Source organism: Bos javanicus, chromosome 9 (genome assembly GCF_032452875.1).
Source record: "Bos javanicus breed banteng chromosome 9, ARS-OSU_banteng_1.0, whole genome shotgun sequence".
NCBI lineage: Eukaryota > Metazoa > Chordata > Mammalia > Artiodactyla > Bovidae > Bos > Bos javanicus.
In genome coordinates this window covers 49,296,739-49,324,718 of record NC_083876.1, presented here as the reverse complement: position 1 = coordinate 49,324,718, position 27,980 = coordinate 49,296,739, and the positions used below count along the sequence as shown (strand labels likewise).

Sequence of the window (27,980 nt, the reverse complement as noted above, 5' to 3'; positions counted from 1 at the left end):
AGCAATAAAATCTGACTTGTAAATGGGATTTCAGAGAAGGTGATTTTATTGCTTGTTTTATGATTTGCTATGTAGAATGGTTGACATTCTTGACCTGGCATGTTTGAATATTTTTTAATAGTTAACTTGAATTAGCAATTCATAGCTCTGAAAACCAGTATCAGGATTTTTTCTTTTTTCAGCTATTAATAGGGTTCTTAAAATTACTGAAACTTGATAGTTTTTAAACTACTATAAACAGTTCTACTTTTCTCCTAGTCAATTTAAGACACATTATAGGAAACACAGATAAAATATAAAATATGGCCAATCTAGCACAAAATTAACCACTTATATATACATATTTTCATAAATGTTGAGATCCTGAAATATAGATATGCAGGAAAGCATCAGGGTGGCGTTGGGGGGCTCACAAACAGATGTGACTAACTAGAAACATTTTCCTATTCTAATTCAAGCGACTAAGTGGAAATAGGTTATATTTTTTATAGGATCAGTATTTCTTATGTGTCCTGGTGGTTCATAATATAATTTTTTTAAAGCACATTTATAAGTAAACCAAAATGTTTTATGTACACTAAAGTTTGAAACTAAGGTGATTCCTCTTATTTAATAAAATATTTACATTAGAAAATGCGAGTAATCCCAACTTTCTAGTTCATTTATTGATACCTCCCTTTTTTCATTCCATCTTAGAAGTATTCTTATTACACAGGGGAAATAACTATCCCAGCCTCTCCTTGTATCTATGGGCCTTTTGCCAAACCCCTGTTCTCCTCAGCCTGCCTCCCTTCATGCGTAAAGCTTATTCTATTCAGAATCTGAAACATTACCTAATCCATGTTTGTTCAACAGAATGTTAAGGCACATGGCAAGATATGCAGGGATAATTTTTCAGAATTATGTGGAAAGCATAGAAGACCAAATACTATTTACATACTGATAGCAACAGTATTTAAAGATCTATACATATATAATGATGAGGCTCATTTAGAATCTGAAAAATTGTACAGTGTATTGCTGACATACTTTTTTTATTGAAATACTGTTGATACACATAACAAAAGGCAATGAAATGAATTAAATATTGAGAAATAATTTGAGAATAAATGTCATTAACTAATTCTCATTATTTGTAGCTAAGATTGTATCTGTAAAATAATCAAGGGTATGACAACCTAAACTCCATTTTAACTAATAATTTCATTGAGTAACTACATAAAATTTAAAGATTTTTCAGAAGTTTAAATTTTGCTTGAGTTTAGATCAATTAAAAAACAAATAAAATGGTAAAAGTTTATCTGTAGTAAAATGAAAATTCATAGTGCTTTTTGTAACATTAAGCAAAATATTTTAATTGCATGTAACAGTTACATTAAAACATTTTTGCTTCCTTCTTACCTATTTCATCTTTCCTCATATCTTTCAGCTTATCCACAGTAAGATTTTTTTCTTCTAATCTTGTTAGAATGTGTGGTGGTAAGACTGAAAATTGTCTCAAAGGGCTAGTCCAACCCCAAAGCCTCTTGTCAATGACTTTACTAAGATTCAGGAGCCTGTAGGTCATGGCAGGCCAGCGTTTCCTCAAAGCAATTTCAAAAAGAGCACGGACAATTCTAGCTGCATTCTGAAGAATTAAAAGGGGGATTGGTGGTTAGGTCCAACGTCATTTTTAATTTATCAATGAAATTATTATTCAGACTCAGTTTAAAAAGTATGTCAAACTGCATCCTTTAATTGTGGGCAACATTTATCCTCATATACCTCTAATTATCTTTATTATTTTTACACAAGAATAATCGATCCTTTTATGTGGATGCTATTCTGGTTAATTCTCCAAGAATAGCTTTATTTCCAAGTTCTTAGGAAGTTCCACATCACATCTCCCTAAACAGGAATGAAGCAGATGAGACAAAAGGCATGTGAAATATTTAGGAGGTTATGGAAACCATTTAGAATCTAAGAGACAGCAGTGGATGTCCTTGGGTATACAGTGTAATGATCAAATTTATAAAGCTGTTTGGAGAAATGCAGAAGACTTGGGATCTAGTCAGAGAAAAATTAGTGAGAAAAGAATAACAAAAAATGTTGATGAGTGCAACTACCCATATTAATGGCTTCCTTACAAACCAGACAATGCGCTCATTGCTTTATATATATTATCTCATTTAATTTTTACGACAAATGCATTTGGTCTTGATATTATGATTTTATAGATGAAGATACTACAGTTTAGTGATTTTAATAATTTGGAAAGTTGCTGTCAGAGTATCTTCTGAAAGCTAGATCTAAGCATTAACAAAGTTAACACCAAGATTCTAAATTCAGTGACCTGAGGAAAACTTGATTCACAGACATATAGAAAGACACAATAATTGAGGCTCTTTTTCACATAATTAGTTTTCATTTGTTTTGCTTCCTTCTATTATTAACTTTTCAGATCGTTTTACGGAAGATTATTTTAAAAATCATGACTTAGAGACATCTATAATATCTAATAACATGTGAATTTGAAAATGAGGAATGTTAAATCTGGTCAAAATCATAAAAATAGATTAAAAATAATGAGATTTTAAATAGAAAAAAAGCAAACATGATATGGCTTGAAATTATGAGGTGAAAAATAATCGTAAGAGTTAAGGGCTTTGGTTTTCCATTTTATAAAAAAGTGTTATTCATCTTTTGATAAATTCGACTATTGTTTCAGTATTAGAAATTTAAAAAATGGTATTTAGAAGCATGTGAGGCTATCTCTAATATGGTTCAAAAATGATAGGATGGCTCTCATTAGGCATTAAAATGATAAATAAATTGAACATTTTATAGCTATCAAGTAGGTATTCCTACAGATTCTCTTCTAAAAACTGTTAGCCTAATTTTTTCAACTGTGTTTGAAAATGCGTTTTAATATTTCAGAGCCTGTGGTTGTTCCCTAAAAGCTAAAAGAAATGGAAAGAGAAATTCTGTGTGACATAATACAAATAGGACATTTAAATCTGGAATGATACAAATTGGGTGGGAACAATGATCAAAATCTCTAACATGCAGAAGATACAGGCTCCTTTATAACACCATAGAATAAAAAAAATAAGGATTTATTTTAAGGGCTGAGAGAAAGTCTCAGGAGTGCAGAAGGAAGGTACCATTTTACAGATCTGACAGTGCTTGTGGAACTAGTAATGGCTTAAACTTCAAACAAACAAAAAACCCCCAAACTCAACAAAATTTATTTAACGCAGTCAAGAATGATAAACCAATAGGAGCTATTTAAGAAGAACCAGGGATGCCTTGAGATACATCCTCAACCTTCTGAGACTGACTTTCTGGGTACCAATCATGAGGAGACCATGAGTTTTATATTGTAAAGCAATTTGTAAATCAGTCTCTGATAATATCTTCATAATCTTGAATCAAGCAGAAATGTGGTCAGATTATCCATCCAGAATGCAGTAAAACTTTGCCTTTTCATTAAATCATTAACTATTTCAATACAAAACCATTAGATTATATAAAATGACAATATATTATCTTTCAGAAAAACAGGTAAAACAAAAGACTTTAAAAACAATGGTTCCTTCTACAGCTTTAGGCTTTTGAGAATACATATATTTTTCCATGGCAGAAACATATGAGTTGCAAAATGAAAAAAAAGATGTTTTCACCACATCCATATTTACTTTATATTTGAAGTCATCATCTAGTTTCTTGGTTACTTTGATTAAATTACTGCATTTCATTCAAACTGTTTGCTAATGTATCTTGGTTTACGTTTGTAAATATTTCATGTTTGCAGTTGTTTCAAAGTACTCTGGTGTATACATAGTTATTAACAGTAATTCATTTAACACAAACACACTTTTTCTATATTAAGCCTTTGAACAAAATTACAAAAAGAAACCACATAATGCAATAGTTTCTATATTTAAAGGATGATTAACGTTTTATTCTACTTAACCTACAAGAGGCATTACTCAATAAAAATAATGGAAAAAAGTATTTTTGATAAAAAATATTTCTCCCTAGAAGGAAAACCTCTCATCTGAAAGGTATATACTACCACACACACACACACACAAATCTACTTTATATATTGCATGAGTTCTTGAATATAAAAACATAAATATTACAACATTTTATATTATGATAATTCTAAAAGCTAAATATTTAATGAGCTGCAATTTATGGATTAATTTTCTTTCAGCTCTCAATTTATAAGAATCAGCTTAGTAGGGAAGATGACTTTTTAAAAATAAAAGATATATCATACTGAATATATGATATGAGGTACATTTATTAAACTCTGTCTAATGGTTAAAAACAATTGTTTACATTTCTAACTTTTGAGAAAAGCTACAAAGTTTCCATAATGTTTTCTTTTTGCTTGAAATATTTTTGTACTATTGCTCTAAGTAACAGAAATGAACTTGACCATTTAAAACAGAAAAAAAATCAGATACTGATATTTTTACATGCTAAAATGTAAAAGAGCAACATTAAAAAAAAAGCCAAAATGACAACCAAATCTGACCTCTGTTCCTGATCTAATAGCATAAAATGGAATAAAAGACATACAAATTAAACAGAACCAGTTCTAAGATAAAATGCTGATTTAACAGCATGTCAATCATGAACCAATACATTATAGCATGAATTAATTCCTTGAATCTCTAAAAGTAATCAAGGAAGAGAAAACAGAAAGGGAGCAATATTTTTACCTGTGCAACGTATGCAGAATCTGATATGAGGGAGAAACTGTCCACCTCCCCTCGGCTGATGTAAGTTTGAAGCAGGATGTTTATTTTCCCATAACTGTTCTCTACACCTCCAGGAGCTGAGAGTTCACAGAAATTGCTTAGTAAGGTATCTAACTCCTCTATTTCCTCTTCTCTGACCTGGAAGAATCATGATTTTATAGAATTATCTGGGCTGACTTATTTAAAATGTTTACACTGAAATTAAACCATACTACATGTGTTCTAAAAGTTTCCATGTCATTACTCAACATTTTTCTTTTGTATACTAAAATAAAAACAATTTTTTCATAGGCTACTAATAAAATACAATGAAAAACTACCTTGAGACTGATACAACTACATTTTATTATTCATCACCAATATTAAAATTGCCATTGAAATATAAAAATTTGATACGCCACAAAAATTAAATCTTCTGACCTCACCATCCTTATATTGATGAGATTTCATTTTTTATTTGACCAGAGTAAAACCTCTGCCCAAATGGATTACAGCAAACTTGAATTATCTTCAAATGCATTCATTACAGTCATATATTTTTATATGGTATAACACATTCATAGCTTAAAACTGTGAAGTACTATGATTCAAAGCATTAAAGTTTTCACTGTTAATAAGATTAAATTACAATATGACTACAGAAATATTCATATCTAAGTCTGAATCATGCATGTCCTTTATATTTTCTTCAGTGAACCTTACATTGCAAATAAACCAAAATCTACACACTAAATTCTATGATAGTTTCATTACCATAAAACCTACTTAAATTGTATTTGATTTGCAGTAGAGAGCAAAGAATGGTGTCAGGTATGAAATACTATCAAAATCTATAATACTGGACATTGTTGATAAATGGAACAACATGGCTGGTACTCAAAATGTGAAGTGTCATATAGTTTATATTGTATAGGAATAACAATTTATTGTAAATGTTTATAAATGAATAAACACATATATGACATATGCATTTAATTCAAGCTTCAAGCAATCTTACCTTGATTTGATCAAATTCTTCAGCTTTGGAGACTATAGCAAAAATATCACTTTCTGTTTTGTGAGCATCAAAGAGTTCATTGAAGGTCTACCAAAGTAAGTGTTACATTTGATTAAAATAGAAGGCCTAGTAAAATATTTTAAATTCAAAACCTGACTATAAATCACACATTCTAAAAGGACATCCGAGCCCTAGAATATGCAGAGTTACAAGGTTTGTAGCACACTGCTCCAAGTCATTAAACAATTATTAAAGTCATCAAAGGCTAAAAAGAATATTTAGCTAGAGAAGATCTTTAGAAGAAAAAAAAAATCAATAAAATCAGTTAATGAGGCCTACATTAGATATCTAAAACAATGTTCAGCATAGCATTCTGGTTTTGGCTCATTTTCAGCATGGGCATATGGAAATCTATACCATTCTCTGGCTTTAAGCTGATCGTATATCACATAAAATTGATGGAGGGATAACTAAAAATATGTAACCTGAAGATTCTGGCAAAGATATTGTAATATTGTTAGTAAGGGCATACAGAAATTCAGAAAATCACAAAGAAAAAGATCAGAATAAAAATACAGTTGAAAAAAGGCTCGAGTTTCTGAAAGTGAGCTGCAAACAGGCTTAAGATGTAGTTTGCCAGCAACACACTACCAGGTGGACAAATGAGAAAGGAAACTTATTGGACAAACAAGTGGACATGAGTAGGTGATGCAAGCTGTAGAGAGCTGGGGGAAATGTTGTGGGTTGAGGAACTAAGAGATCACAGTTGTGAGATAATATATGTTAAAAGACTTTGAAGGAACCTAAAGTGCTATATGGGGCTTCCCTGGTGGCTCAGATAATAAAGAATCTGCCCGGAATGTAGGAGACTCGGGTTCGATTTCTACGTTGGGAAGATCCCCTGTAGAAGGGAATGGCAAACAACTCCAGCATTCTTGCCTGGAAAACCCCATGGACAGAAGAGCCTGGAAGGCTACAGTCCATGGGATCGCATAAAGTCGGACATGACTGAGTGACTCACACTTTCAAAGTGATATATGGGACTTCCCAGGTGATGCAATGGTAATGAATCCACCTGCCAATGCAGGAGCTGCAGGAGCTGCTCCTCAATTCCTAGGCTGGGAAGATCCCCTGGAGAAGAGGATGCAATCCACTCCAGTATTCTCACATAGAAAATCCAAAGGACAGGGGAGCCTGGTGGGCTACAGTCCACCGGGTCACAAAGAGTCAGACGTGACTGAATGATTGAGCGCACACACACACACACACACACACACACACAAAGTGCTATAGAAACAGGAGATATGAATGTGGCAAGGGAGGAAAAGCTATTAAGCACATGAAAATGTTTTCTGAAACATGTTATATGCATAAGCAGATGTTAAATAAGTACAAAACATTTAACACGTACACAACTTTCATACAGGCTTTGGTGTTCATATTCTTGAAGAAATCTCATCTTAGTGATTTCTACTACTTTTTCATTTAAGAAACAATTTTAAGAACAAAAATAAAAGTGAACATAGAAAATTCAAACCTTCTCTCTATAAAAAGAGTAATGAGTAAATTTCACCTTGATCTATCTCCCTCCATTCAAATTTAAATCCTCTCTTCACAGGTAATCACTGTTAAGTTTTACCATGTAGTAATACCTGAAGGTACGTGTGTGTGCGTGTTAGTCGCTCAGTCGTGTCTGACTCTAAGACCCCATGGACTATATATAGCCCACCAGGCTCCTCTGTCCATGGATTCTCTAGGCAAGAATACTGAAGTGGATTGCCATTTCCCTCTCCAATGAAGGTACATACATAGGTATATAAATACACATGAAGACAAGTATGTACTATTTAAAATGTAGATATTATGGTGGTACTCTACCTTACATAAGATTACATTAAAAGGCAACAGGCAAGGATACCACTGTGTAGTACAAATTACCTTTGAGTAATCTCTTAAACTGTCCAAATAGTACAGCTGAGTGCCCTAATATTTTTATTAGTTTTTATAATCCTTTTTGGTCAGTGTTTCTCAATAATTTGTAATTAACTTTTCAACTTCTTATTCATGGACATCAATAAGCCAACAGTCCCCACTTTATTCCCCAGGTCTAATATGCTCAATGGTTTTAGGCTTGGGTTCATCTACAGCTTGGGACATACTCATAGAGCAGGATGGCAAGAAGGTCCTGAATATTTAAAGTCCTATTTTTTTTTTTATCTTTACTGAGTGCATGTTGTTGAATTCCTAAAAGTTAAATGAATTTTGTTCCATAGTAATATTATATTCTGAAGTCCAGAAAGTATATACATTTAAAAACAGACACATTATTCTATTTGTTCCACTCAGTATAATACCTCAATAGTGTTGTATTTAATATAGTAGTGGCTAGCAGTTCTACCCAAATCAGTTGAGGAGAAATATCCAGTTCGCTCCTCAAAACGAATCATCCGAGCTTTGTCTAGTTTCCGTCCAACTTCAATGACCAACTGTTCTCGGTGCTTTGCTAATGTTGGGTCAATCTATAGGAAAAAAAACAAACAAAAAAACACTTGACTAATTGTTCAGTCATCATTTGCAAAGGTATATCTATTTATGGAAATTAAATGTTTCTATTGATGCTTTAGCATGCATTTTTATTACAATGTTAAAAGAATACATTTTTTAAAAGTTAGAACAATTAGAAAATATTTTATTTCATACATAAAGAAAGCTTTTAAAATTAATGAAAATTATCAATCTGTATATTGTTTTCAGATAGTAAATTTTAGAGTCTAAAATTTCTGTATAGTCTTATAATCTTTAAGATTAATCAGGATTAGAAATTAGATACATGAAAAAAATCATTGTTTTCTCCCTCCCACACTAAAATAAATAAGAATTATAAAATACCAAATCATAGTCCTGCTTTATCAGCTGTTTTAAGAAATGATAGTGAGAATGCTTTCCTCTGCTGAAATAAGGGTATATAAAAATAAATGAAAAGTTATCTTTTAAAAAGCATGGTTTTAGTGTTCTAACAATTTTCATAACTGTGGTGGGAAAACCACTTTGCAGTATTTTTCTAAGCAGAAAGGACATTAACACTGGATATTAATAAATGTTCTTTTTACTAAGATATGTGTGTGTAAATATATGTATACAGACACACATACAGGTACACACACCAAGTCCTGAAGATTGCAGTCTGGCCACAAGCAATAAAGTGAAGTATGACCTTCCAAGGGGTGAGGGGAAGTATAAAATACTTGAGAAATCAATTTATGAGTTAATACTCCTACTATTTGTTCTAACAGATTTTTATATCAACTTGTTCATGCACCAAATATAGCTACAAAAAATGAATAAATCAGAAAAAAATGAGGCAAAGGAAAATCAACTGTAGGGAAGTAAGGTGGAATCAAGAGTCATATTAGCAAATACAGAAAGTTTTTTTTTTTTTAAGTCTTTATTGAATTTGTTACATTGCTTGTGGGGTTTTTCTTTGTTTGTTTGTTTTTAAGGTTTTGGTTTTTCAGCCGCGAGGCATGTGGAATCTTTGCTCCCAGACCTGGGATCAAATCCTTACCTCCTGTGCTGGAAGGCAAAGTCTCAACCACTGGACGACTGGGGAAGTCCCAAAAAGGTCTTAAATATTTTCACTAAGTGACATAATACATGTTTCAGGTTTACCTTATAAAACCATGTTATTAATCACATATTACTAAACCACTAAAAAGAATTAAAGTATTAAATTATTTGTGTTAGTTCACATGAGTTTTATAGCTGTAAATTCTTATTGGGTAATAAAAACACGTAGGTCAGAAAAAAGGTTAGTTATCTGAACTGTGAAGGCTATAAAACCATGTACTTCAGAAGGGGGAAAAAAAGTCACTTTTTTATACTAGAAAATCATATAAAAATGACTTCTGATATTAACCTGGTACTTTAAGAGAAATCAATTGGTATGTTTATGTTGAGATTTGAGATGCTTTAGCCCATGGAAAAAAAAAAAAAACAAGTTGTGTTTTGTCTTCCTAAATTTACTCCTTCAGAATACTTTCATAGTACCATTGACCTGTCTCACAAAGCCTGTATCTGTAATAAGCTAGTGCCTTATTCTTTAAAATGTATAAAGTTACAGGTTACAACACATCTACATTTTATAGCTGATAGCAATCTGGCTGTAAAAGAAGATACCTGAGTATTAGATATCTTAATACTTAGGTATTAAGTAAAAGAGTAAACCTAAGTATTTAATATACAAATAAAGTGATTTCAGATGAACAGCTTCGTAACTAGTTGTTGCTGTTATTTTTATTTCCCCCTCCTAAATCTTAAGTTTCAAAAGTTCTCCATGATCACATTTACTGTATATGAAAAGGAAAAATAAAGAAGAAAAAAGATAGCCATCTGCTTTGATAACACCATGGAATGTATACACAAACTAAGCCATTATTATTTATAAATGGAGGAAAACTATAATGTTAACGTAATGTTAATTGATCAGTCATGTCCAGCTCTTTGCAACCCCATTGGCTGAAGCCCATCAGGTTCCTCTGTCCATGGAATTCTCCAGGCAAGAATCTAGAGTGGGCTGCTATTTCTTTCTCCAGGGGATTCTCCCGATCCAGGGATTGAAACTGGGTCTCCCACATTGCGGGCAGATTCTTAACCATCTAAGCTACCAGGGAAGCTTTGATAACACCATGGAATACATATACAAACTAAGCCAACGTAATTAATGACTGGAGGAAGACTATAATTCTGAGTTAAATTCAACCTTTCTTCTAATTTTGATTTAACACCAGTGAATATCAATATGATGGTGGTGAAATAGTATATTCATTAGAGAATAACTGGATTTTATCTGCAATTAGGAAGCATTTACAGGGTATAAAGCAGAGTTCTAAAGAAAAGACAAGATCTCACGGAATCTGTAAGCTATGTGGACCACAGAGCTGTGAAGTTTGTAGGAAGAGCTGTGACCACATGCATTTGATTCTCAGTCTATGTTCTCAGCAGGACCGATTCAGCCTCCAAACTGTTAAGATAGTAACTCATAAATGCTATTTTTAACTTAGGAACAAAGACTTAGAAGGATTTGATAAGAGGAACATACTGTATACAACATCACCCTATTATTAAAAGTAGTCTATAAGTTTCCTCGTTTCCTCATGTCTAATTTATTCCAAAAACTAAATTAAAAAAATAGTTTAAAAAAATCATAGCAAAATAGTAGTATCAAATGGAAACTCATCTGAATACTAAATTGATTAACAACATAAAGATCATTAGTATCAGTAGAAAAGAGGTATAAAGAAAGTAAAATAATTACAGGGGATAAAATTAATTTTCCTTCAGTTCAGTTCAGTTGTTCAGTCGTTTCCGACTCTGCAACCCCATGGGCTGTAGCATGCCAGGCCTCCCTGTCTATCACCAACTCTCAGAGCCTGCTCAAACTCATGTTCACTGAGTTGGTGATGCCATCCAACCATCTCAACCTCTGTTGTCCCCTTCTCCTCCTGCCTTCAATCTTTCCCAGCATAAGGGTCTTTTCAAATGAGTCAGTTCTTTGCATCAGGTGGCCAAAGTATTGGAGTTTCAACTTCAGCATCAGTCTTTCCAATGAATATTCAGGACTGATTTCCTTTAGGATGGACTGGTTGCATCTCCTTACAGTCCAAGGGACTCTCTAACACCACAGTTCAAAAGCATCAATTCTTCAGTACTCAGCTTTCTTTATAGTCCATCTCTCACATCCATACATGACTACTAGAAAAACCACAGCTTTGACTAGACAGACCTTTGTTGGCAAAGTAGTGTCTCTGCTTATCAAAATGCTATCTAGGTTAGTTATAACTTTTCTTCCAAGGAGCAAGCATCTTTTAATTTCATGGCTGCAGTCCCCATCTGCAGTGATTTTGGAGCCCCCCAAAATTAAATCTGCCACTACTTCCATTGTCTTCCCATCTATTTGCCATGAAGTGGTGGGAACAAATTTCATATTCTTAGTTTTCTGAATGTTGAGTTTTAAGCTGACTTTTTCACTCTCCTCTTTCACTTTCATCAAGAGGCTCTTTAGTTCTTCTTCACTTTCCTCCATAAGGGTGGTGTCATCTGCATATCTGAGGTTATTGATATTTCTCCCGGCAATCTTGATTCCAGCTTGTGCTTCATCCAGTCCAGTGTTTCTCATAATGTATTCTGAGTATAAGTTAAATAAGCAGGGTGACAATATACAGACTTGACATACTCTTTTCCTGATTTGGAACCAGTCTGTTGTTCCATGTCCAGTTCTAACTGTTGCATCCTGACCTGCATACAGATTTCTCAAGAGGCAGGTCAGGTGGTTTGGTATTCCCATCTCTTTCAGAATTTTTCAGTTTATTGTGATCCAAACAGTCAAAGGTTTTGGCATAGTTAATAAAGCAGAAGTAGATGTTTTTCTGTAACTCTTGCTTTTTCGATGATCCAGTGGATGTTAGCAATTTGATATCTGGTTCCTCTGCCTTTTCTAAATCCAACTTGAACATCAGTATTTTCTATAAAAAGATTAAAGCTCTGTTTTTCTTACAGGTACCTAACTCTTTTCAGATGAAGCAGAAATAGCAAATATTTATCCTCATACCATGAAAGGATTAGAGAACTAAAAAGGAGGTCTGACTTTCTTTTTTTTAATAAATGAGTTTTTTTACCTGATAAGCCTTGTGGCTGATGCCATATACTAATGGATTTGCTCTCATCCGTACATAAAGATAAGTGTAGCTTATCCACTTCACTGCTTCTTCCACATTAGTAACCGTTCCCAGAGCAATCTGCAAATCAAAAATATAACAAAAATTAAAACTAATGCATTAAAGTTGAATATAAACATTGCATCAAGGACCATTTTGTCAAAAGCTAAGTTTTTTAAATGCATCACTATGATGTATTTAAAAGAAGGTAAGCATAATTATTGGCCATGACATTTCTCCAATTAATTAAAAATCAGCCCTGCTTCATTTGAGAACAGTACATTAGATATGCTACCTGCCAAAACTGACCTTACTTACTATTATTGCATTGGATTATTTTTCCCGTTTAATTTTATATAGTATTAAAAACATTTTGGTATTCATTAATTCTTCTTCTTCTTGTTTCTTTTAAATCTTGGCTTCATTTAATGTGACAACATTATTGATAGTTTTAAATGTAACTGTACCACAAATAAAACATAATATTGATGATTTTATCCCTCTTTATTGTGATTTTGTATACTGTCATCACCAAAATAACAAAGGGTATCATAACATTAATTTTTTTCCTCTAAAGATTCCCATTTGCAGCATAACTAGTATAAATATATAATATAAATACAATGGTAAATGCAATAATTTTGGCATAAATATTTTATTGGGATTTATACATATTAATAACATATATACCTCAAAATTCATACAAGAACAGGGAGTGGTTTTAATCTTTTTATTGGTAAACTTATCTTAGGGAGAAAATAGTTATTTATAAATTTGAATTATAATAAACACTGGTATTTCTTTAGATTATATTCTGAAATTTTTAAACATAGCATTTGAATGTAACTTTATAATATGGTAATTTAATGAAACCAAAGTTAATAATTTTAAAACAATGATAACATATAAAATCTGTGTAATGAATGGAATTGCTAGAAAATGATCTTAACACAGAACTACAGTGAAAAATCTTAAAAATACATTTTTTTAGACACTGGATCTATAGGTAGTCATTTTGCTTCTATTTAGAGTGTTCATTTTAATTAACAAATTTATCCAAGTTATGCCACTTCAGATTTGAATAATTTTTCCTGAATTTGTGCCTGAAAAAATTTTTACATCGTAATACTTTAATCAAAGGATAACTGATGGTCTCCACCCTAAATAACCAAATTTTAGGAGACAAGAAGGAAAAATAAATCCTGTTATTTTAGTATAAAATATTAAAGAAAATAACCATTAATGTTTGCTTTATTCTCATATTATAATTTACATTCTGCATAATTAATTTTGTAAAGTAAGTATGTGTAGGCTTAGCTATCTTTATTTAGTTGGAGATGACATATAGCAATTTAATACCATTATAGTATTATATCATACTATTCATCCTTAAATAAATGACAAGGCAGATGCTGACTATCTTTTAAAAAAATTACACTATCTTGATATATGTCAGAGAAAGACAATACTGTATGATCTCCTTTATATACAGAATCTAAAAACACCAAATTCATAAACAGCAGAATGGTGGTAGCCAGGAGTTGAGGGGTAAGGAAAATGAGATGTTGGTTAAAGGGTACAAATTTTCAGGCACATAAGTAAGCTCTGGGGATCTAATGTATAGCATCATGACTATAGGTAATCCTATTGTACTCTATACGTGAAAGTTGATATGAGAGTAAAGCTTTAGTGCTCTCAACATAACAACAGACAAAATGGTCATTACATGAGGTGAAGGAAGTGTTCACTAACTTTATGGGGTGAACATTTCACAAATACATATGTGTGTCAAATTATTGCACTGTATAACCTTAAACTTACAATGTCATGTCAATTATAACTCCATAAAGCTGGAAAGAACAAAAAAATTTACATTACATATTAACCAATGACTAAAACTGACCACAGTATAAGTAAACATACACATTTATTAAAATGTGAACTGTAAGACTTTCTACAAAACAAAGTGTAACAAGAATTAAAATTTACCTAAGGATTGAGTTCTACAAGCCTTCCTAAATATGTACAAACATCACAGGTAAACATTTTTTAGTCTGCTTAGGCAAAGGAAACTAGTTAGATAATATGGCAAGATATCCTATAGCATTCTCCATTTTTAATTCTATTATTTGAGTTGGATTGTATCAATTCCTTTATCATTTATAGATATTTTAAAATAACATCACACAACTCCTGAGTAGAAAATTTTATAAAAAATAAAATAAACTTCATATTACTTTCAAAATTAGAGAATAAATTAACAATAATTGGTAATTAGCTGTTGCTGGGCACTGATAAGAATAAAGGAAAAGACCAAGTAGGTAGCAAAACCTGGATCAAGTAATACAAGTCTTTCAAATGTTCACCAAAAAGGAAAAGACTACTCAGAAAAATGAATGTAAATTTATGATGGTACATCATACTGTGAGATTAATCCTTGAATGCCACCTAGTGACAACAATAAAAATTTACTTGCAAATATGTGTGGTCTCCTAGTAGCTACTTGGAGAAGGCAATGGCACCCAACTCCAGTACTCTTGCCTGGAAAATCCATGGCCGGAGGAGCCTGGTAGGCTGCAGACCATGGGGTCGCTAAGAGTTGGACACGACTGAGCGATTTCACTTTCACTTTTCACTTTCATGCATTGGAGAAGGAAATGGCAACCCATTCCAGTGTTCTTGCCTGGAGAATCCCGGGGACGGGGGAGCCTGGTGGGTTGCCGTCTATGGGGTCCCACAGACTCGGACATGACTGAAGCAACTTAGCAGCAGCAATAGCTACTGATCTGATCTGATAGGAGGCTTACACAGAACAAGTATTTTTCATAGTATCTCTCTGAAATTTATTCATTCATCCCAATAATCATACAAGAAGCCAGTAAGTCAAGTACAATGGATATGGCAAAAAATATAGCCTGGTGCCTCGTCTTAAGAAGTTCTGTAGTCCCTTAGGTGAGATACATGTAACTAGTTAAGATGACGTCTATGAAACCATTATCCACAGTGCCTAGGACACAATATGTATTCAAAAATGCTTTTAAAGAAAAACACCTAACATGTATAACTTATAAAAGTGCCATTAGTATATAGTGTAACAGAGATTTAAGTGCTAAGTAAAAGAGGAAAAAAATAATCTATTTCAACTTTGGTGATTTAGAAGGCTCAAAGTATCATTTTGTATCTGATTTATCTACTTAAACTTTAGTCATTACAGTTATCTTGTTTATTTGTATGTGCTTTTTAAAAAGCTAGTTGAAATAAAATAAAACTAAACAAGCAAATGTAATAATCATATTTAGATAAATACACATGCATACACAAATCCCTCTAGTACATGTATGCAAACAACATTTATACCACTATTTGTTTATTTATTCCACTAAAATTTGTGTGGGTAGCAAGTATACTTGGGGCTGAGCATAAAGGGACTATGAAGTAATATAGTGGTATAATCTTGTACTGAATAACAACTTGGCACAGGTGTTTGTTAGCCTTTCACAACAATCTAGTGATACTATTCCTAATTTAAACATGGGAAGATGAGTGCTGTACAGGTGAAGCAAATGGACTGAGAGCCTATCTAGAGCAGAAGAGCTGTACTGGAAAGTAACCAGAGTCAGAACTGGGAAGATGTCAGGCTACCGAGGCCATAAATCCAAAGACAAAGTGCTTGTATTATACCCTGCGGAGATGGACAGAGGATGATAGACAGAGGAGCCTGGGGTCGAGAGTCCATGCAGTCACAAAGAGTCAGACACGACTGAGCACGCATATGCACGTGCACTGCTGTGTAGACGCGAGGAACTCTGTACAAAGAATGTATGTACACTTACAGAAAGATTAATACATTTTAAAGTATGGACCACAGGGCACTGGCACAGACGAGGTACCCAGTCATGTCTGCTGAATAAATTTTCATAAGCCTCAAACATGCTTCAGTGTTTCTAACAGAGCAGAATGAAATGGTATATATAGGGCCGGAACTTCTGACCTTTTGGCATTAGTTAGTATTAGGCGGTCAGCCCGATTAGGGATCAATTAGCAAAGATGCCTCATAAAATGTCTGCATTAAAATGACTGCTTGATAGAATACTTTCTCCAGTTCTTCTAAACTAGTGTTATCAAGGATAGCAGTCTGGGCAACATTCCTAATCTAACATGACCTTGGTGTTGATCATTGTTGCTATACAGTCTGGCAAAGATTTTGGGAATCTAAAGACTGAAAAACTCATTACCTTGAGAGCACAGCACACATTCATTGTATAAACTAATTTCACACTTGGCTTCCACAGATTACCAAATTTAATTTCACATTCAAACTATAATTTAAAGGAATTTGTTTCCTTAAGAAGAAAATTTACTTTAATTGGGAACTAGTCTAGTAGACAAAATAAGATGAAGAAAATTTAGCAATGGCTATACTTCACTATATTAGTGAAAAATTTCAAGGTATATGTTTTGTTATTTGAATGTTATTTATAGTATTAAATGGAATTACGGTTCCAGACAGTTGACATTTCTGAAAATGACAAACACTAATAAGTAGTTTATGAATATGAAGTGAATCTGTGGGCTACAATTCATTTTTAATTTCTCAGGAATTGACCAAATAGTTTCACTGATGATGGAATTTTATAGTCCATAAGAAAAAGAATTCCTGAGGACAAGAGTTACTCATCTGTGTCTTTTGCACAAAAGCATCACTATTTGGTGTCTACCACTTACAAAAAGCTATCAAGGAAAATAATTCTAAGTTTACAAAGATGTAGGCTTTCTTAATATGCTTTTCTAGAAACATTATATAAAACACTATAACTATATAAACATTATATAAAATGCTTATATATAAAACATCATACATAAAATTATATCTTGCTTTTTATTGTAATTAAGAGAAATGATTACTGCCATTTTGGAAAATATTTAGTCCTGGTCTCAGAAGGTGGCAAATGGTAGGTTAATTAATATAGAGAAATGTATTCATTTTTAACTTACCACATTTTATATAATTGAAATCTAGGCTATAATAAAAAGACTATTTTTGTAGTTAAAAAGACTTGAGTTTGAACAGTACTAGTTTCAAAAATTAGTACCTGAATGAGCTTTGGGCCAGTTATCTATCTGAGAACAATATCTCCTGAGCATCAGTACTGAGAGAATATACAAAAAGTACCCAGCAGGTTGGCACATCCTCAGTCCATTGCTACTGTCTTTGTACAACAGACTATTCTATCATAGATCCTAGTGACCCAAGATCTAATTATTAAAATCATGCCATTATAGTAGGCAATGAGGATAAAAACTGAGTTATAGTATTTGTTTTGGAAACAATCCCTACATTATAATTAATTTTCTAATTTTTTTATTTTCTTATAATTTTGCTGCTACAAAGCAGCATCTTTCCTGATTTTTTTTCTAACTTCCAACTAGATCTTCTAACCCTTACCTAACTTTCTGAACCCAGATCAAGTTTTATCACCTTCATGAACAAAGCCTTTCTTGATAGGCTGGGGCCAAAGGTGTTTTCTCCTTCTACTGAATCCTTCTTTAGAACTTTATTACCTACCAACACTATTGCACTGCGTTTTTGTATCTTTTTCTCCCATTCTGGACTATATACTCCTTAACAGAGGAATTGCAGTGTGTGTTTCATCCTCTAAAAAGACTTGTAGATCAGATCAATAGATCTAAGTGAAATTTCTACAATACTTCAAATATTTCACTTATTCATGTATTTAATAGTTATATTCCACCTACTTTCAAAAACTGAGTCAACTTGAATAGTAAGAAGGGATGTAGAGACAGAAAAGTGTTGAGTGACAGCACAATAAAAATTGCCATAAGAACAGCAAAAACTTGTTTGATTGTTTGACACACAGGTTCTTAAATTTAGAATGTTTATCCTCTTTACCAGTTACGATGTTACCTAGGGTTCCAGGGTCTGCTAGTTAAATCTGAACACAAAAACACATCACAGTGAAATAAATTATAATACTGTAGCTCAATTTAAGCAATCATATTTTCTATAACAAAGTTAATCGAATGAGCTAAAACAGGAGAGCTTTATTAACCTTATAAAAACTTTATCAAATACTTCATAATAAACTTTATAAAAGTTTGTATGAACACAGTTGTTTTTATTACTATTTCCTTAGTGTGTATAGCTGTGGTTAGATTTCTGTCCTTTCACAAAACCTCATGACTTAAAAGCAGTCTTTTAGCAATGAGTTGTTATCAGTTCTCATTTGCATTTTATATTGCTCTGATCTAATCAAGGATATCACCATTCCACCTCTTGTGTCTCATGACTGTGTATGAAATAAAATGTATTATTAAATATTACAAAATAGCAATCAACTCAACCTTTATTTTTCTTAGTCTTTCTTGAAGCTGATGATTCCATTCCAACCTTTTGCTTATTAGCTCTTACCTCTGCATTTAGATTATCTGCAAGGCTTTCCAGAAACTGGCTCTCAATTGGGTTTTGTTGAGTGAGCAAAGAGAGGTAATGGCTGAGTTTATCATGGGTTGTTATGATGATTCCTTCTCCAAATTTGTCAAATTGTGGTCTTCCGGCTCGACCAAATATCTGCATGACATCTAAAATTCCAAGGTCAACAAAGGAGCCTCTTTTTGCAGCATATATTTGTGTTCCCTAGATGAGGGAAAGTTAATAAAAATTTACATAAACACACACAAATATAATCCTGATGACTTGAATACTGAAATTAGGCAAATATGGCAAGATCTCAAAAGTGTACTTTAACTAATCCTTTCATTATCTGTGATAGAGTTAAATTTTCACAATATAAACTAGATTCTTTTGGAGAAAATAATTCTGACCTTATATGAATAACATTCAAAGTCACTGAAGCAGCCAAATCACAATAATTTTCTAAATAAATCAACCCACAGGTTTGTTTTAAGATATCTCAAATCCATGCAAAAAGGAAGGTAAGCTCTCACCTTAATAATAACAGCATGAGCAGGAAGATTGACACCCCAGGCTAATGTAGCCGTACAGACTAGGACTTTGATATGCCCATTAGAAAACAAGCTTTCAACCAAATTTCTGTCCTGCCGAAGCATGCCTGCGTGATGAATACTAAAACCATCTGGAAATAATTCTCGTACTTGTCTATTTCTTGACTTTTGCACCTAGAGTAGAAATCAATAAAACATAAAAGTGTTATTTAGCATTTAAAAGCAATTGTTATTTAGCATGTCTCCTGAATAAGTTTATCAAAGAGAGCATAGAATTATTGTTAAGCATCTTAAGTTTTAGTATATAATGTGTTATACAAGATCACTTAAAATTATATTTCAGCTATCTTAAAAAATAGGTAACCTTGAACATGGCACAAAATCCAAAAGGAAAGAAGTTAAAATCAAGTGTTCCTTTCACTCAGGTGTCCTCTTCCTGTAATCAATCAGTATTACCTTTTGTATTCTTCCAAAAGAAGTCTATTAGAAGCAAGCGTAATTCTCAGTGGGTTCCAACTCATTCAGAGAAAAGGTCAGAGTCCTTACCATGCAAGACCTACAGAAATCATTCCCATCCCCGAACCCCACTTACTCATGCCAGACACAAATACTGGCTTTTTCTCTAAGGTCCTTTTTTTTTTTTTTTTTTAAAAACAAATCCACACCTGCCTTGAGGTCTTCACACTGTCTGTTCTAGACTCACTGCCTTGGAAACCTCTCCCCCTTACTGAGATGCCCCTGGTTCGGCTGGGCATGCACTCCTCATGATAATGAGCCAATAAGCCCAGCTGTGCTCCCCCTCACACCTGTGTTCCTGCTGATCTCTGACAGGAGGGCACCAGCCACCTGTCTTATCTCCTCAACTTTACATCTGCCCTGAATATACTAACCCACTTCTGAGGGCTGGTCTTTGGCCTGGTCTGAGCTCAGATGTGGGGTCTGGTCCACTTATCTGTAATTTGTGTAAGTGCTACAGCAAATCTTTTAAAATTCACTGATAGCTCATCGTACAATGGAGACATTTTTTCAGCAAAATTAAAGACTAACATAAGTGCTCAAAATTTCTGTTTGGGCACCACATCCTGGCTTGTTTGCTCTTGCTCCGAAAATTTCAAGATCAGCATCTTGATAGCTTCTTTTGAAAGTGGTTTCCATAGTTTTTATGTAAGGTGCACTACACTGGCAGGGAACAGGGTTCTAGCACTGACTTCATCACACTGACTATCTCTTAAAATCTGAAACTTCGAAGTTAATAATAATTAAGAAAATGATCTGTGAAAACCGCACGCCATGAAATCTGCTTCGAATATAAAATGGAAGAGAATAAATTAACAAACCGCACCATCTAGTGGCCAGCCAAGTAAATAACAACTTGGAAATATATACACAAAAAGTTTAATTTTTTTTAAATTTCATGGGGAGGGTATTACTTCATTTTTGTGCAGTGTGGTCAGCCTTTTACAAATAATTTTATATGCACACTTTATGATTATCTACATTGGCCTTAAGTTAAGGATCATATTGCCTTAACTTTAATTCTTTTAGATGTGTTAATGTCAATCTCACAAATACAGGCTCCATGTTATGGAGTATTTCGGTCTCCGTGTTATGGAGTATTTGCTAGTATCTAACAAAGCTCCTTCGCGAGGTCAAGGTAGAAAAATAAAAACATTTTACCTACTTCATTTCTTCACTCATTCATGAGTGAACGAATATTCAGAGCTAACAGAGGAAACTAAAAAATACTGCTTAGAGACATTCAGAACAAATCATACCGCTGGATGGCTCTTTTGGGTGCATCTGTTGTTTGTGGACTCCTGAACTGGAATATCTTGATAGGCTTGTTATAAATGCAGATTTTAGTCAAAATCCTTGACTTGTGACACCATGACACAGTAAGAAGCTGAACCTGGAAATATGTAACTGTGGTGCAGAATATTCCTAGAAGGTAGTAGATGGCTCATGGGGAGCTGACACAGCACCTCCCACCCTGACCAGGAGGGATCAACCAGCTTGGTCTCTGTAAGCAACCAAGAGGTCCCAGGGGTCACTTCTCCTTTGTCTCTATTCTCACTGATATTCTGTGCTGTTGCTTTTTTTTTATTATATTACTTCAGTAGAGACCTGAAGTGACAACAATCTTAAAGTAAGACTGGGTTGGTCTTTCTCAACTATCTTTGAACCTGAATCTGCTGTTTTTGATCTAGCCTAGTTCACAATAGAAATAAATGAGAAATCTTGGGAAAGAGATCCAGGGATAAGTATGCTTTAAAACCTTATTTAAAAAATTATCGTATAGTCAAATTATCTTTTCACTTTTGGTGTATGGTTCTATGAACTTTACTATATGTTCAAACTGTGTAACTACCATAATAATGATACAAACAGTTCCTTTACACACCCCCTCAAATTCTCTTGTTATTTCTTTATAGTTAAACCCTCCCCCTCCTACAGCCCCTGGTAGATCAGACCCCCTGATCGGCTCTAGGAAAATATGTGACTAACATTTATATTAAAACTGATAGAAAATTGTAATAAGAGCAATGGAAGAAAATTTAAAGGCTGTCTAACATTTAGGTTTTCATCCTTTTTAAAAACAAATTAATTCTAATGTTAGTTAGGGACCTTAGAGCACAGAAATAGAAGTCTAAAAATTAATCTTACAGAGACAGTGTAATAGCACTGATAGTAAAACCTGATAAAGCAGCAGGAAACAGAATACAATAGAGAAATATCTCTTAAGAATATTAAATCAAACAGTACAGAGCTTTGGAAAATAGAATTCACCAATGCATTAAAACAACATATCACAACTAAGTACATCAAACCCCAGAAGGCAAGGCACTATCTATACCTATAAATATATTTATATGGACATGCTTATGAATGAGTCAAAGGAGAAAGAACATAGCTGATCTAAAGGCACTGAAAGCTCACAAAAGACCACATTCAATCTTAATGAGCAGAGGTGACAATATTGATTTTAAACCACACTGAATCATAAAACATTAGGAGTATATCTATTAAAGTTAGAAACAAGGCAAAGTTGTTTACATCAGCTAACTAATGTCTTAATGGAATTAGACATGAGAAAATAATAAAAAGTAGAAATACTAGAACAGAAGAAGTCAAACCAATTATTAGTTGCAGGTGAAATAAACATCTACTTAGAAAATTGAGAATTAATTAAAAACTACTAATGACTGAATTCAGAAAGGTGACAGTCCCCCAAATCAATATTTTAAACAAGTGTTTCTATGTATAAACAATAACTTGTTAGAAAATAAAAGGGAAGAAAATATCACATCTATAAACGCCATCAAAAACAGAAAAAAGCAAGAAATAGGTAGAACCCTACATGAAGAAATCATCAGAACACTGCCAAAGGATATTCAACAACTGAAATCATATGCTTTGTTTTTGAGTTGGAAAAACCTGATTTGATAAAAATATCAATTCTCACTAATGTAATCTGTAAATCAATATATTAACTTAACTAAAAGGTAAACATCATTTCTTGGAAGTGATACTGAAGTACATCCTAAAAAGTATACCTGTATATTTATCCAGGAAAAAAATTCTAAAATTGAAGAATAATGAGGATGCTTATCCCAAACCATATTAAAAATACTATAAAAACAGGATAAGTAAAATAGTTTAATACCAGAAAAGAGTCAATAAGCTCAGGGAAATAGAAGAGAAAACTCAGAAACTGACTCAGGCAAATGTGAGAATTTTGTATGTTACATTCAATTTTATAATCAATGGAATAAACACAGAGTCCCGCCTGCTAATGCAGGAGATGTAAGAGACATGGGTTCGATCCGTGGGTCTGGAAGATGCCCTGGAGAAGGAAATAGCAACCCACTCCAGTATTCTTGCCTGGAAAATTCCATGGACAGAGGAGCCTGGTGGGCTATAGTCCATGGGGTTGCAAGGAGTCATACACAATTGAAGCGACTTAACATGGACATTCAGAAACTCATCTGCTTCAGGAGGTCATCAAAAAGATGTGACCACCAGTTTGACCCACGAGCTGGGCCCAGATAATCAGAGGTGCCTCATCCTTTCCCCAGTCCTTGGAATGTGCACTCTGCTTGCCTTCACTATGCTAGTGGCTGGCCAAGAATACAGCCTTTAGTTAGAAATGCAGTGTTGACTGTGTATGTGACTAAATCCCGTTAAAGTTTCTATATAAACTTTTAAGATTGTAGCAGGTAGGTTTGGAGATCTACTTGTATATAAGTTCCCTTAATTTTTAAACCTGAGACCCACCAATCTAGAATGGTCTTCAGTCTCTCCTTGCGCTCTGTATTATGGAGGTTTCAGATTATACTCAGAAAGGTCTCGAGGAGAATGCAAACCAATACCATCACAATATGCAGTAAGTTCCAGATGGATCAAAGATTTAGTAATAAATATTAAAAATTAAATTTAAAAAGGGCTGGAGGAAATCATGTTTAAGTGGGTGTGGCCTTTATAAGCAAGACAAATACTATAAAAACTAATAAAAATCTCATCATGGTAAAATATTCATAAATAAATCAAAATCACAGGTTAACTAGGAAAAATGTTTGTAACACATATAATAGTACATGCAATTTACAGAAGAGATTCAAACAGCAAATGTGAAAAATGCTGTTTCACTCATAAAGAAATGCCAGTAAAAGTAATAATGAAGTATCTTTTTTGCCTTTAAATCTGTCATACACTCAAAAATTCTAACACTGCTCGGTGCTGGCAGTTAGATAGGAGGAAGTTACTGTTCCAGGAAATGTAAATTGGGACAATCTCCTTAGTGGGCAATTCAGGACCACTCATTCGCCAAACTTTTAAATGCATGTACCATGTTGATGGATAAATTCCACTGCCAGGAATTTTTCCAATGGACATTGTTGCAACTGCCAAGAGTATGAGCAAGAATGTTTACTGTAGCACTGTTTACAATAAAACATAATTAGAAACAACAAAAGTCTCCATCAAGACAGGATAAATGAATGAAAATAATGTCCACATTGGAGTATATTATGGAGTTGTTGAAAGAATGAATCAGATATTTCTGTGTTGATTTGAAAGATCTCCATGATGTATCACTAAGCAAAAAAAGCAAGAGACATAAAAGTGTGCCTAACACCCCATCTAGTCAAGGCTATGGTGTTTCCTGTGGTCATGTATGGATGTGAGAGTTGGACTGTAAAGAAAGCTGAGCACCGAAAAATTGATGCTTTTGAACTGTGGTGTTGGAGAAGACTCCTGAGAGTCCCTTGGACAGCAAGGAGATCCAACCAGTCCATTCTGAAGGAGATCAGCTCTGGGATTTCTTTGGAAGGAATGATGCTAAAGCAGAAACTCCAGTACTTTGGCCACCTCAAGCGAAGAGTTGACTCATTCGAAAAGACTCTGATGCTGGGAGGGATTGGGGGCAGGAGGAGAAGGGGACGACAGAGGATGAGATGGCTGGATGGCATCACTGACTTGATGGACGTTAGTCTGAGTGAACTCCAGGAGTTGGTGATGGACAGGGAGGCCTGGCGTGCTGTGATTCATGGGGTCACAAAGAGTTGGACACGACTGAGTGACTTAACTGAACTGAACTGAACACGATCCAGTTTTTTTATACTGAAACTCACATGCAAACACACACAATGGTAGTTGTACAAAATCTTCCCTTGAAAGGAATATAAATATAAGAAGCTTTTTTACAAGAGTTTCATCTGAAGAAATGAATGAAGGTAGATGGTTAAGCCCATGAGTTATGGAGCTGGACTTATTTATTATGAATACAAGATGCCTGCTGCTTCCTCAAGTATCACAACAGTTGTTTTCTGCCTGGCTTCTCAGGGTGAGCTCTACTTGGAGGCTAGGCTTTTAGGCTTCTGTAGCCTCTGGAGGGCTGGAGGGGTATAATCCACCTTGTTCACATTCTCTGAACAGAGTACTGGATTCTCCAAGGAAGGCATCAGGGATCCAACACTATACTCACTGGATACAGTGTCTCTATACATGGAAATTCAGCACAAAGAACATTAAACTGTAAAAAGGTAAAGGAAGTCAAGAGTGTAAATTATCTAACTTGGTTTTCCTGGACTTTATATTTCCAGTTCTCACAAGTCAACTTCCCATACAGGGCTTTATTTTTCAGTAAAACTAAACCAGAATGGATAACTGCTAAGAATCCATTAGCACACAGAGGATGCTAAATTTTTCCCCCCAGTGAAAGCACACCCCAGCTTCCTTCTGTGACTTTACTTATCTTTTCCCTAACTGTGACACAGAAAATCAGTGTGACTACTTTTTAAAATGAATAAGGTTAAAATACAAACACTTTCCAAAGTTGACTTCCAAACTAACACAAATACATGGTTAAAGGAAGACTGACAGCAAAAACTGAAGATATTAAAAGAAAATAAATTAACTCCATAAGATGAAAAAAATATGCATATGTAACACAAGACCTTTAGCTCAGTTACAAACCCTGAATGAAAGAGTAATGGGAAATGGCATAAATAATTTAGTGACCTCTGTAAGCCTTCTGAAGTAATTTATCTTGATAAGATATGCTTTAATGTGGATAATTTCAAATCCATTAAGAAGAAATGATTTAACTGTCATCATAAAAACTAAAATTTAACCAGGAGGCAAATAGTTTCTCGCAAATTATACCATTCTTTTCCACAATTACCAGTAAGTATACCTTATTGATATTGGAAAAAAATATTATAGAGTCCTCATCTTGGGAAAGTGCTATTTTCATCATTCACTGTTTATAAAGTTAATCAATGAACTACTCTTCTACGCTCCTCTAAATTCTGACCAAAATCTATGTACTTGGCCCTTCCTTCACTTTACAGTCCAGTGGTCAAGAAACCCTCTCATTTTTCAAATATATGAATTGGTTCCCTTTGCCCATGTTCTCGTTCTTTTTCTCTTGGAATGTCCTTTACTTTTCTTTCTTCCTTTTTTTTTTTTTTTGTAAAATGTCCTTGATTACTCTTTTGTTGTTGTTGATTACTGAAATACAAGACCACCAGCTTAAATTAATCTCTTTTTGTCTTCCCATTGAACTGTTCATTCTTTCATGTTATATGCCACATTCTTCTTTCCTTATATATATATTTCTAAATCCTCTGTGGGATTGTATGTCTTGCCTCATTCGGTCATTTATTTAGAGAGGCACATTTGATCAGCTGAACTAAAATTGACATATTTAGAACTGGATGTCTAATATACTCTAAAATCAGTTTTATTAGTAGGTATATCATATTTAATTGAATTAACTGTCCATACTTTAAAATTCACCTAGTTTTGGATATTTAGCTGTCTGTAATTTTTTCATTATATATAATATGTTTGGATAAAACTCTTAGTGTACATTAACTTTTCCAAGGAAAGATTCTCAGATTTAGTATTTCAAGGTTAAAGGCTCTGAAAAAAAGTTTGGCTCTTAAAATATGTTACCAAAAACTTTTTAAAAAGAATTGAACTGATTACTGCAACAGGAAATCTAGGAGTATGCGAAATCCTCAAATCACCTTCAGAATTTGATGTTATCATTTTTAGTGTTTGATAATTTATTCGGTTTAAGAATATACAGTCTATTAATTTATACAACTTTAGTAATTTTTGCCCATAGTTTATCTATTTTATTTCCTTCTTTTCTTCATTTACTTATTGGAAATCATGTTTTAGTTATTAAACATAGTAAGTACAACATCTAAAGATATAGATATTAACTAGTCTGTTGTATTTGTGACTAATATTTCCCCAACCTATTTATTACTTTTTACAATTTAATATAATATTTTTTGTTGTCCAAAACCTTCAAATTTAAATGTTGTCGCATCTACTATTCTTTAAAGCTGTCATCTTCTTTACCTTCAAAGTTCATACATAACCATTTACAGAGTGTCTACTATGTGACTGGCAAGATCTATGTTACCTCATTTTCATTTTGTTTATGACAAATTGTAGCCCAAGGAAGGCAAAAGACTGATATGTTAGAGTGTGTGAGTCAAGATTAAAACCCAGGTTTGCCTGGATTCAGTCTTTATGCTAAAGTGACTATTTCCCTTTGAAAATGAAAAAGTCATGCCTCCAAAAATCCAATTAAACACTTAGATCTATTGTTTAATTAATTTTCTTTGATTTCACTTAAAAGTTAATATACTTTTAACATTCTTTTTATGAGGTTACAGACAGACAGCAGAATTAATATATTAGCCTTCAGAAGGAAAGGGGGTTGATATGCCTGAGGAAAGAATAAACTCTGAGATAACATTTTACATTTATTTAAAGTAAAAAAGTAAGAGAAAGGGGGTTATTAGGCACCTGCTACTCTCTTTAGCTAACAGATATCATCTATTCCCGGAAGAGGAAATTCTAATTTTATTAGGCTATAGTGATGCTGGAAAGCTGCTAAAGCAGAAATAATTAAGGCTATCAATATTAAGTATCTGATAACTTATACCAAATCCCAATTCCTATAACTTAGGCAAAGGCTAAGGCTAACCTATGAAAACAGGAGATGGTTGG

General features: G+C 33.5%; 1 protein-coding gene across 1 annotated transcript in view; it reads right to left on the bottom strand.

Moving 5' to 3' along the window:
* The window catches only part of ASCC3 (activating signal cointegrator 1 complex subunit 3), a 335,161-nt gene that overhangs the window by 118,128 nt on the left and 189,053 nt on the right, over positions 1 to 27,980 (bottom strand). The window contains exons 15-21 of the mRNA XM_061427741.1: positions 19,431 to 19,622; positions 18,895 to 19,119; positions 12,426 to 12,545; positions 8,106 to 8,270; positions 5,752 to 5,838; positions 4,716 to 4,892; positions 1,402 to 1,627 (exon numbers count right to left, since the gene is read on the bottom strand). Of these exons, the coding sequence (XP_061283725.1) occupies positions 1,402 to 1,627; positions 4,716 to 4,892; positions 5,752 to 5,838; positions 8,106 to 8,270; positions 12,426 to 12,545; positions 18,895 to 19,119; positions 19,431 to 19,622 (1,192 nt within the window). The remainder of the gene's footprint in view (positions 1 to 1,401; positions 1,628 to 4,715; positions 4,893 to 5,751; positions 5,839 to 8,105; positions 8,271 to 12,425; positions 12,546 to 18,894; positions 19,120 to 19,430; positions 19,623 to 27,980) is intronic.